This window comes from Mauremys reevesii, linkage group 11, assembly GCF_016161935.1.
Source record: "Mauremys reevesii isolate NIE-2019 linkage group 11, ASM1616193v1, whole genome shotgun sequence".
NCBI lineage: Eukaryota > Metazoa > Chordata > Testudines > Geoemydidae > Mauremys > Mauremys reevesii.
In genome coordinates, this window is record NC_052633.1 from 62117152 (window position 1) to 62130082 (window position 12931).

Consider the following 12931-nt stretch of genomic DNA (forward strand, 5'->3'; position numbering starts at 1 on the left):
CGCAAGGTGGCATGCCCATAAAAATTCACACACAACAGAAAAGCAGATGTGATCCTATTCTAAAAGGGGAGATTAATCTATCAAGATGAATTGAGCAACTAGAGCAATGTGACTGCCATCCTAAATAAACAATCAGTAATAATTAATCAGTAAATGACACTGCTGCAGTTGCTTCCATCTGAGGATCTCAAAGTGCTTGATAAACTTTAATGAGAAATCCTTAAACTCGTGTAGTGTATTACTATAGAACTCCAGTTTGCAGGATGAAAATGAAACCTAACCTGATGGATAGCAGTTATTGCTTTGGCTTTTTAGCTTTAACTACTAGACTTAACTTTCTATGGTGGAATTAAAGGTGAGTTACAAAGGCTCTTGTTCTCTAGAAATCAATGAGGAGTATGTTATTTAGTAGTGTTAGCAAGATTAAACTCCTCCACACCCCTTTTTGGCACAGTGTGCTGATGGATACTCCCGCCAACCTTACATACTCCCCATTGAATTTTATTGTAAATATTGTCAGTTTTCTGGATCGTTAAGGATATTTTTTTTCCTCTTCATTTTCTGTTGATTTATTAAGAGTGACTTCTCCACTCATGGATATAGTAACAAAAACTTCCAATGGCACAGTGATCCCTACATGTTATGGGATGCCTAATGCATTGATGTACAGCATCTTCCAGCCTTTCTGTTTATTTACTATGGAAGAGTAAATACAATATTTTATTGTGTTGTAAGGGACAATATTTGTGTATTGATTTTTACAGGTAAAATCTATACATAAAACAGTAATAAAATTCCCTCTTGTGCCAAGTTATGGTCTCGGAGGAAGTTGCTCGAATCAGAATAAACAACTTAAAATGAAGTGCTCATGCACTTTTAACTGCAACATTGTGAATAGCAAGCCTATGATACTAAGCTCTCTCACAATAATGAAAAAAAGATTTTTTTTTCCATTTTGAAGCTGTAGTTCTATTTTTGTTTTTTATGTATTCATTCTCTTCTCAAGGACACAGACATGGAAATGAGCTATATTTAAAGAAGCAAAAAATAGGAAAAGCTAATTTTCATTCAAATTGTAAAGCATCTAGTTCATTCTTCCTTTTCATTTACTTGAGCTCAATCTTGCATTCATTGGGTACCTCAGCCTCCCATTGGTTTCCTTTCAGTGGGCACACATGGATTATTGTACTGAACCCATTGGGGCACATTCTGAATTCTACTAAAGCTGCTTTGAGCCACCCTGTGGAGCAGAGCAGCCATCAAGTCAGCTTAACTGGCTACTTGCGCATTCTTATGACATAGAGAGGAAATCCCAAGTGACACACATCTTGCCTGGCATGAGGGCAAGGCTAGGGGAAAAGGGCAATAACTGGAACAGCCAACACAATCTAAAGCAGAGTTGAGGCTTCTCTAAGTTGTGTTTTGGGACCAGCCCAATGATCCAAAGTTCAGGAGGCCTGAAAGATAATTTATAATCCCTTATGCCCCATATCATCTCACCAAAGTTACACAAGACACTAAATAACCAGTCATGAGTATTTGGGCCATTTATAGAGAGAAATAGATATGTCTTGTTACTGCTAACTTGCAAGAACAGCAAAATGTTCCTCTTGGCTCCACAGTGCAGATGGAACAAAATTTCCTTCTTGTCTCCAGAGTTCTCCTCTCCCTAAATGCATGGAACAACTATCGACATAGCAGTTGAAAGGATTTAGGGAGAACAGACTCTGATAGTTAAGATCTGCCAGGTGTATCTGTGAGGAAGATTTTCTCTGAATTGATTTGATAAGATTGAAAGGTGTATGTAACATTTTTATGTTTCTATGAAAAAAGTTAAGTCAATTAATACACTAGGTGAATGAGGTATTTGAATTTGATTAAAGATAATATAGAATTCTGAAGTTCACTGTTTAAGATCATTACATTTTTGCAATGTCAGGCTTTTTGAGAATTAATTTATACTTAATGAGAAACATCCTTCTATTAGTTACAATCAGTGCAAGGAGCATTGCTAACATAGGATGCATTAACAGAAGACAGATTTGATTTATTGCAGAATGTACTTAGGGTGAAATTCACCCATTGTGCCGAGGGCCAGTCCTTGGGCTCTGTTTAAACTTTATATTGGGCCTGTGTGGGGTGGGGATGAAATGGGCACCCCTTTGCTTCCTTTGGAAAAAGGTCTCCTTGGCTGGCCCTAAATAAGCAGCACAGAGATTGATGGCATAGGCTTCTGAAGCGTCTTAAACAAATAGCTCTCAGGGACTGTAACCACTACTCCAGTATATAGGAGTATCAGTCACAAGGCCTTTTTCTAGTTCCTTTTACCTCTATTGTATGCTGGGGTTTGATATTTTAAGCATGTTCATCAGTAGCATTAAGTTTTTTGTTGTTTTTTTCTGTTCTCATTTGACAAAGATATTACACTGACACATTTAAATTAAAAGAAAAACGTTCTGCATTGAACTCCCTCCCCCTATATGACAGTGATTATGAAGTTTTGTCCTTGTAGAGAATCATTTTTTTTTCTTTGGGAACTCTGCCAGCTTGAAAAATAATATACATATGTATAGCACCAACACAGGAATATGGCAGCTTTCATTGTTAGATCCAAACATCACCCAATGTGCTTTATTATTGGGGTGAAAAGAGCAAGTGCTGAGGGAGAAAGAAGGGGAGTATGGGATTAAGGCATCAAGAAGGATTAAGTGAAGCTGCATTATAACTTTTACAAAGAAAAGAGGTGCAGCGTTTCATATGCTACATATCAAACACAGTAATTAGATCCACAGAGAATTTAGCTATGAGTATACTGAATGAATAAGCCTGTCAGAGAATGCAGTCATTCAGATGCATAATTCTACTCCTGATTTTGCTCAGTGATATCAAAAACCAAGGCAAAAGGAGATAACATTCTCTTGCATTACAACCCCTTCACTCAGAAATCTCAGTGACCTAAAAGAGTTTAACTGTCTTATTAAAGAAAAGCAACAACTTTTTTTTAAAGGAAACCTAACACTAAAATAACATCTATCTCATCTAAAGTTTTCCAAAGTAACAAAAGTTGAGTCACCCTTCCAGAAGTTAACACCTGACAGTTAAAAAAAATGCACTGATGTAACTGACTACATAAGGTGCAAAGCAATGGAGAATCAGACCCAAAATTTTGTCAGATCTTCTGCCCTCTATACTCCACTACAGTTAGTTACTTGTTTTCTGTTTGATAATATACGCAGTTTAAATTCACCCTTCCTGCACTATGCTGATGTTTTCACAAAGTGACTGATATCAGTGGATTCTAGCCAATAAAAATTATCTGTGGTTTTCTGACCCAAGCAAGACCTTTTTTATTAATATATATATATATATATATTCCACCCTCCTCTTCATACTGAACAAGTGTAACTTCAGATCTGCAATATGACGTGGCCCTGTTGGATCAATGAAAGATCTTTAAGAATCTCAGTTTTTATTCTGAGGGCCTAACATGTAATTCTCACTTCCTGCAAATTAGAAGTTGCTTATCAATTGGAGGCCACATTTATAAACTGTGCTTATTTCCTCAGCAACAGCCCTCAGATTTGCAAGAAATTGAAAGAAGGCATCTGCCCACTAAGAGAGTGAAACGTTTTGAGTACTGTAGATTTAAAAAAAAAATAAATAGCTTCACATGTATTATGTAGGCCAGCTGGTCTTGGATCAAGGATTAAAGCTAGTCTACCTTACCTAGCTAACTGAACGTAATTGTGAATCAGTCACAATAAAAGTGTTGTTAACTTAAGTCTGATGTAATTTTTCAGATTGGTGGATGAAGTTTTATAGATCTAAAATGTGCATCTGTATCATCTTTGAAGAATTAAGAAGTGTAGTAGAAATACACTTTTTACTAGGCTAACTTCAGGGCCATTAACAGCCTTGTAGGTTTACATCAGGGATGAATTTGGTCCATTGAATATATAGAAAAGAAAAATGTGTTTTATAGGCAAATTCTGAATTGAAATGTGTATATTGAATCATAAACTCGTAGAACTGGAAGGGACCTTGAGAGGTCTCCTAGTTCAGTCCCCTGCACCTCAGGCAGGACTAAGTATTATCTAGACCATCCCTGACAGGTGTTTGTCTAACTGCTGTTAAAAATCTCCAGTGATGGAGATTCCACAGTCTCCTTAGACATTTATTCCAGTGCTTAACTACCCTGATAGTTAGGAAGTTTTTCCTAATGTCCAAACTAAACCGCCCTTGCTGCAATTTAAGCCCATTGCTTCTTTTCCTATCCTCAGAGATTAACAAGAACAATTTTTATCCCTTCTCCTTGTAACAACCTTAGCTGTTTTTGAGTACGTAAATGTCCCCTCTCCCTCCTCCCAGGCCTTCTTCAGACTAAACAAACCCATATTTTTCAGTCTTCCCTCATAGGTCATGTTTTCTTGACCTTTAAATCATTTTTGTTGCTCTTCTCTGGGCTTTCTGCAGTTTGTCCACTTCTTTCCTGAAATGTGGCACCCAGAATAGAGGTGTTATCAGTGCAGAGTAGAGGGGAAGAATTACTTCTCGTGTCTTGCTTGCAACATTCCTGCTAATACCTCCCAGAATAATGATTTTTTTTGCAACTGTGTTATACTGTTGACTCTCATGTAGCTTGTGATCCACTATGACCCCCAGTTTGTCCAGATTACTTTGAATTTTAATCATATTTTCCAAAGCACTTGCAACCAGCTTGATATCGTCCGCAAACTTTATAAGTGTACTCTGTATGACATAATCTAAATTATTGATGAAGATATTGAACAGAACCAGGCCCAGAACTGATACTTGCAGGACCCACTTGATATGCCCTTCCAACATGACTCTGAATCACTGATAAATACTCTCCAGTAATGGTTTTCCAAACAGTTAAACAGCCATCTTTATAGAGCTCCATCTAGGTTATATTTCCCTAGTTTGTTTATAAGAAGGTCATGTGAGACAGTATCAAAAGCTTTACTAAAGTCAAGATATATCACATCTACCACTTCCCCCCCATCCACAAGGCTTGTTGCCCTGTCAAAGAAAGTTATTAGCTTGGTTTGACATGATTGTGCTTGACAATGTACATTTTTGTTTTGTCATTTAGGCTGGCTGCAGAACTCTCAAGATCTGTCACTCTCATTTTCCAATTTATGAATGTGCCCAAAGAGCATCTGCATTTCCTTCTCTGTGTTCTGTGAATTCAGAGCATCATCAGCTTTTTATTCAAAAAGTACATACTTTAGAACATGGCTGTTCTCCACAGCTGCCTGTTCATTTTCATAATGCATCGCCACATGTCCATACATGAAGATTTTAATGATGAATGAACTTCAGAAAGGTTCAGGGTTCAATTCCAAAGCATTTCTAAACCCTCTTGAGTCCACAGAATGGGTAAGAAATCTCATGAGAAGGGGGTTTTGCGGTTTTCAGCACTTCTTTAGCTGAAACCACCAAGTTCAGAGGTTCACAGAAATACAAGAATTTCCTGAACTTCATAAAATAGATCTAGATATTCATTTGAAAAATGGAGGAAGGTTTCAGTGATAGGAGAAAAGGGTTTTTTTTCCTTCTTCCTCCTCCTCTAAATGATTTTGCCAATCCAGACGTGTCATCTGCTATGTTAATGTCTTTAGAATCAGTTGTCTGAAAGAGTTTTGCTTAGACTAAGGAGCTACCTTTCACAGCACATGATATAAGGAGAGCAATCTTCAATTAAGTGAAAATATGGAAAAAAGAATTACACTAAAGAAAGGGTGGATCAGGCACCATTACAATCTGTGGCCTTGTGATGTTGTGAATCTTATATGACTGTGCACCTCTTCTTTATTTTCTCATGTGAAGATTTACAAATCTTAATCTTTTTTTTTTAAAAAGCCTATTGAAAAAAGATAGAATTGTACTATGCAACAAAATAAAATTACAGAATGAAAAGTAAAGCTGTTGCTACATTGGTTAGAGACGACCCTGTCCACTGATGTACCCTAGGAAATAAGTTACCTGTAATAAACTGGCTAAGTTTGATATGGACATTAGCATTCCACCACAAAGAAACTATTGTATTTTTGGGTACATGATGAAGTCAATGGGACTACTCATGTGAGTAAAGGGTACAGGATAAGAATTTAAGAAGAGTATTGTCCTAAATAAAAAGGTTTTGTGTTGTTTATATCTACTAGAAATAACTATGAGAAGAATGAACATCTGCTTTATTGTACTGTGCAAATCTCTAGCCTAGGGAGACATGTAGAGAAGCATACAAATTGAGTCAAGGATTTTGAATGCAGCTGAGCTGTCGGAGTGCATTTACTGTACACACCTTGATCAGAATAAAACATTTACTGAACTATCCAAACTGTAGGATCACGTAAGTAGGGGTTAGGTGAAGTCATGGCTCCATGCAAAATTCAAATATGGGCATATGGAAAGAATGATTGATCACGTTCTCCTCCAAATTCTATGCTGAGCCCTGTTAATTAAGGAATCAGCAGCGATTATTTAGCAATGCTTTAACTTCATAGCAATGCCCAAGTGACCCTACAGGAAACAAACGATAGGAGATGCATTCTAGCTTTCCTGCAAATCTTCCTTTTCCCTTCTTTCTCCACAATTTGTAGCTTCTGCTACAGAGAAATTACATTTAGCATAAGTAAAGGAATTCATGAATAAAAGGAAACAGCGTAAAAAACATTTCATAAACATGAAAATTAGAGGGAAAAACTATTTGTGCTAAAACACATTGATTTGCCCTCAAAACAATGTAAACCAAAGTAGGGTAATTATACACTGATGTCTGCGGTATTTAAAATATATTTGTTTAAGAGAATACTTGTGTTGCTATGGAAATAACTGCCTCTGTCAAAAATTAAGTAACTGAAATTTGAAGAAATCTTTAAAATGGTTTGTTCTGTTGTTGTGACTAGCATCCCCAACCCAAACAGATACTTGTTACACAACAGCTGTTTTAAAGTAGCTAATACTCTCCTAACATAGAAGAGACAAATACTAGAATTGAAAGAAGCGTCATTGCTGTCTAAGGAGAAAGGTGAAGGGCCACCTTGCTTCCTCCTTGATAGATGAAAGCCAGATGCAAAGATGCATGTCACTACAAGAAGTGAAACATGAACGTATCTCATGTGGAAGGGAGTTCCACAGTTGAAGGCCAACCACCAAATCAGCCTACTCTTATTCCCTGGGAGTTATCATACTTTTCTACATCAGGCGCACCATCCCAGTTAATTGTGTAAGTCTCAGTAATTCAAAGAGCAGGAGAGCGAAATGGGGGCTGTCCCTGAGGTAGCTAAGCTCTAGTAGTCCATTCACAGTGAAATCTTGATCCTATTGAAGTCAAGGACAAAACTCATACTGACTTCAATGAGGCTAGGATATAACCCGGAGAGCTTTGAAAATAAGGATCAGGAAGCCTAAGGCAGACCTGGAATTGGAATGGGAGGTTATGTAAAGAGAAAACCGCTGGCATGAGATGCTTTTGCTGATTTACCCTACTCAGGAGAGGAACAGTTTAATATTAGGCAAGCTGAAGTTTGTGTATTTTTTTCATGTTCAACCCAATATTGCAATATTCTGGCCTTGAGGTGACAATGCATTGATCACCTCTGGTTTGGTCTGGGTTTAAGAGGAGAGTGTTGTTATTGCCTTGCTGTCTTTTTCATCACCACTGCTATTTAAGGACCTGATTCAAAACAATTAAAATCAATTGAAAGACTCTTGTTGACTTCAGTGAGCTTCAGATCAGTCCCTGAGTATTTAGATTCAATGCTAAGTGCAGGAAGATTCAAACAGTACTGTTAAATCTGCAGTACAATGCAGCCTGGTGCATATGGAAGAGATCTCTGTGCCAAACAAAAGCTGGATTTTTTCTTATTTTGAAAATTACAATGACTTAGGGCTGGTCTACACTACGGGGGGAAATCGATCTAAGATACGCAACTTCAGCTACGTGAATAACGTAGCTGAAGTCGAAGTATCTTAGCTCGAATTACCTACCGTCCTCACGGTGCGGGATCAACGTCCGCGGCTCCCCATGTCGACTCCGCTACCACCGTTCGGCTTGGTGGAGTTCCGGAGTCGACAGGAGCGCGTTCGGGGATCGATATATCGCGTCTAGATGAGATGCGATATATCGATCCCCGAGAAATCGATTGCTACCCGCCGATACGGCAGGTAGTGAAGACGTAGCCTTAGGTACGTAGGACTGGAAGGGACCTCCAATGCTGATAAATCAGTATTTGTTTAGAGAGTTGCAGGGTCAGGATATGCCCTCTTGAAAAACTTATGGAAGATAGGAAAATTGCTGAATTTCAGCAGAGAAAGGGTGTGGTGTTTGCTAAAAGGAAAGAGTTGAATCTAAGTAAAAACCTCTTTGTTTTCATTAAGGCCTTTCCATAGCAGGTCCACAACCAAATCCACAGTTAGGAAGACCTAGAGGAGGACCATATTCTGCAGCATCATCCCTTCTTCCAGCTGGAGGGGTTTTGTTTGCAGAAGACAATATTGATCTTCCTCTGAATTCTCCCTGTGCATTTTCAGGGATAGTTTCTTGGCAGTTGGTGTCAGAGAACCCTTGTGTGCACAGGTCCGCAGTGAGATATGCTGCACACAGAAATCTGATGAAAAAGGAGATAATATGAAGGCACTTGGTCTTTCCATGAATCCCTCAGCTCTCTGTGGACATCCCAAGATGCACAGGATTGCCCCACGAATCTTGGGACATGCACAGTTGAGAGGATCAAATTCCATTGTCTGTTTCAACTTAGGGTATGTCTACACTACAAGAGTAGTTCGATTCAACTTAATTCGAATTTGTGGAATCGACCTTACGAAGTCGAATTTGTGTATCCACACTAAGGACACTAATTCGACTTTGTGATTCCACACTAACGGGGCAAGCGTCGACTTTGGAAGCGGTGCACTGTGGGAAGCTATCCCACAGTTCCCGCAGTCCCCGCTGCCCATTGGAATGCTGGGTAGAGCCCCCAATGCCTGCTGGGGGAAAAAATGTGTCGAGGGTGGTTTTGGGTAACTGTCATCATTGAACCGTCAATCATGCCCTCCCTCCCTCCCCGAAAGCGCCTGCGGGCAATCTGTTCATGCACTTTTCTGGTCAGTGACAGCGCGGACGCCACAGAACTGCAAGCATGGACGTTTTACCAACATCAACGTCGGGTGGCCAGGCAAGATTCATGACACGCGTGTTTTCAGGAACTGTGGTCTGTTTAGACACCTGCAGGAAGGTAGTTTCTTCCCGGACCACAAAATAAGTTTTGGGGATGTGCAGATGCCTATAGTGATCCTCGGGGACCCAGGCTACCTGCTAATGCCCTGGCTCATGAAGCCCTATACAGGCGCCTTGGACAGCGACAAGGAACTCTTCAAGTACCAGCGAGCAGCGTGACCTGTGACTGTTCAGTTTCTTTACAGAGAAGCTGAACCTGCCCCTGTTTCTTTACCCGGTTACTGTTGACTATCCTCTGCAGTTACATACCCCGTTCACCCCGTTTCCCCCACTTCCAACACACGTGTAAAAATAAAATACATGTTCCATTGTTACTTAACAAAGGTTTCTTTATTAATGACTTTGCGTTAAAGGGTTGAAACTGGGACGCAGACTGTGCTGGGTAGGGTGTGCGGTGATGTAAAGACTGCCTCTGAACTCGAGGAATGACAGGTTCCTGCTCCTAGAGCGGTCCACAGTGCCGGACTGGTTGTTTCAACGGAGCCTGCCATCCCTCCTTTTTGGGATTCTGTGGCGGAGGAGGACGGATACAGATTCCTCTGCTGCGTGACTCTGCGGTCCAGGACAAGGACCGCTGCATAAGATCTGTAACCGCCCTCCCCCGCTACAAAGTCACGTCCCCCCCACCCACACAGAACCTGGAAACCACCTCCCATACCGACCAGGGTGCCTACTGACTGCACTGTGTGTGTGACCTGCTGCTGATCCTGCCCCCGTGTCTGTACCCTGGTAAAGGTGACCGTCCTATGCAATTACAAACCCCCTTCCCCACCCCCCCTTCAAACACAGTCTTCTGTTAAAAAAGCATGATGGAAACAGTAATTAACAGCAAAGTATTTTTAATAATTAACTAGACAGTTAGGGGATGAAACTGGGATTGGGGCTTGGGTGAGTCTGGAAGGGAAGGACTTCTCAAAATTTAGGGTATGAGAGCTTTTGGGTACTGCTGGAGTGCAGTGACAGTTTTAACGCCCCCCGGCGTCCCTCCTTCTGGTTATTTTGGGTGAGGGGGTATGGGACTTTGTGGCGGGGGAGGGCGGTTGCAGATACACTGCAGGGGGGCTCTGTCCTCCTGCCTGCGGTCCTGCAGAACATGCACAAGGCGCCGGAGCGTGTCCGTTTGCTCCCTCATTATTCCAAGCAGCGTTTGAGTCGCCTGCTTGTCTTCCTCATGCCACCTCTCCTACCATTCGCTGTGTGAGCGCTGGTACAGAGAGAGGGTCTCCCTCCACTGGCTCTGCTGGTCCGCCTCGGCTCGGGAGCAGCCCATAAGTTCAGCGAACATCTCGTCCCGTGTCTTTTTCTTTCGCCGCCTAATCTTTGCCAGCCTCTGTGAGGGGGATGCTGTGGCAGGTCTGGAGACAGTTGAAGCTGTGTGATGGGAAAAAGGGAGTGAATTCCTTGCAAAGATACATTTTTGCGAACAATGAACACAGTCTAGTCTGTGTCTGTGAACAAGAGCATGCACAGCACCTATCTCGTGCGCACTCCTGCTGCAGGCAATCCGGAAAGCATAAACTCTGCCCCTGTTCCACCCCATCGCAGTGTCCCCCGACCCTTGGAATTCCTGGTTGAGATCCCAGTGCCTGATGGTGCAAATTTCATTGTCGCGGATGGTTCTGGGTACATGTAGTCACTCATTCCTTCCTCCAGGAAAGCAACGGCAGACAATCATTTCGAGCCCGTTTTCCCTGGATTACCCTGGCAGACGCCATAGCATGGCAACCATGGAGCCTGTTTTGCCTTTTGTCACTGTCACCGTATGTGTACTAGATGCCATGGACAGAGGCGATTCAGCAGCGCTACACAGCAGCATTCATTTGCTTTTGCATGACAGCATGATGGTTATCAGCCATATTGTACCATCTACCATGCCATTGTAAATTGGCAAGGTGATGATGGTTACCAGCCGTATTGCATTATACCTTCTGCTGCTGTCATAGGCGCCCCTGGCTGAGATCAGCTGGGGGCGCAAAAGACAAAACTGGGAATGACTTCCCGAGTCAATCCCTCCTTTATGGTATCTAAAAATAGAATAATTCCTGTATAGAACATGGGGCTAGTGTAGTAGAGATCCAGTGTTTCAGAGAACCAGAGAGCACAGCCGCTCCGTGTCAGATTATGCAGGAATGATGAGCTGCATGGCATTCACAGGGGGTGCTCCTGCAACAACCCCACCTGTTGCTTCCCTCCTCCCCCAGCCTTCCCGGGCTACCGTTGCAGTGTCCCCTGATTTGTGTGCTGAAGTAATAAAGAATGCAGAAATAAGAAACAGTGACTTGTTACTGAAATGAAATGAGGGGAAGGCAGCCTCCAGCTGCTATGATTGTCCAGACAGGAGAGGAAAACAGCATCCTGCTGCTATGACAGTCCAGGCAGTACAGAATCTTTTCTTTACACATGAAGGGCGGGGCTCAGCCCCCTGTTGCTATGATGAAGACGGTTAGCAGGCCGTCTACTTATGGGCTGATGATGAGGACGGGTACCAGTCGTATTGCACTACACCATCTACAGCAAGGCTGATGATGACGACGACGGATATCAGTCTTATTGCACCATCAGCCACCCATGAGGCGGGGGCGGGGAGAGGATGCTACAGTACAGTGCCACAGCATCGCGTCTACCAGCAGCATTCAGTACACATAGGGTGACATTTAAAAGAGTCAAGAGACGATTTTTTTTCCATTTCCTTCTGGGGGTGGGGGAGGGGGGTACATTGACGAGCTATGCCCTGAACCACCGCGGACAATGTGTTTAACCGTACAGGTATTGGGAGATCAGCCAAGAATGCAAATGCTTTCCGGAGACTGCAGGAACTGTGGGATAGCTTGCGTCCTCAGTCCCCCCTCCCTCCATGAGCGTCCATTTGATTCTTTGGCTTTCCGTTACGCTTGTCACGCAGCAGCGTGCTGAGTCTCTGCTACGCCGTGTGTCTGGAGATTTTTTAAAAATACTTTGGACCAGGCGTAACATTACAGTAATTCCCCTAATTAGATGCGGGAGTCTCCGAGCGAGATCACCCTGAGGACGGTCACTGAAGGAGATAGAGAGCGCATGCTGCGTGAAAGCCGGCACAAACCAGGGGCCTATGCAGCCGTGCTCAGGGAGGCAATGCTCCCTGAGTACCTCATGAAAGCCTGGCGCGGAAAGGTGTGCTACCACGGAGCACCCAATAAGGCAGCTCTCCCCAGGAACCTCCTGTGGAGGCTTTTTGATTACCTCCAGGAGAGCTTCGTGGAGATCTCCCAGGAGGATTTCTGTTCTATCCCCATATATATATATACCTCCTTTTCACATAGTTCAGATTCCTGTTCCATTAATAATAAAAGTTTACATGCTTAAAGCACTTACCGACTGATCCTTCCCCTGATTCAGGGTCCGGGTTAACGGCCGGGGAGGGTTGGTAGGGGCTCTCCGTGAGGGTGATGAAGAGATCCTGGCTGTCGGGGAAACCAGCGTTGTAAGCGCTGTCACCTGCCTCGTCCTCCACAAACCCTTCCTCATCTTCCCCATCCGCGAACATCACCGAGGAACTGGCCGTCGACACTATCCCATCGTCAGAGTCCATGTTCACTGGTGGGGCAGTGGTGGCAGGCTCCAGAGCGTCCGTTTGCCGCTTTGGTCTTCTGGTAGCCTTGTCTCAGGTCCTTGATTTTCAGGCGGCACTGC

General features: G+C 42.6%; 1 protein-coding gene across 7 annotated transcripts in view; it reads left to right on the forward strand.

Annotated features, from left to right (window-relative positions):
• The window catches only part of DPP10 (dipeptidyl peptidase like 10), a 402675-nt gene that overhangs the window by 252261 nt on the left and 137483 nt on the right, over positions 1-12931 (forward strand). Inside the window, exon 2 of one of the 7 annotated variants that reach the window (XM_039495404.1) lies at positions 5114-5400. The exons of the other annotated variants lie outside the window; for them this stretch is intronic. Within the exon in view, the coding sequence (XP_039351338.1) occupies positions 5314-5400 (87 nt within the window). The 5' untranslated portion in view covers positions 5114-5313. The remainder of the gene's footprint in view (positions 1-5113; positions 5401-12931) is intronic. 7 annotated transcript variants of the gene reach the window in all.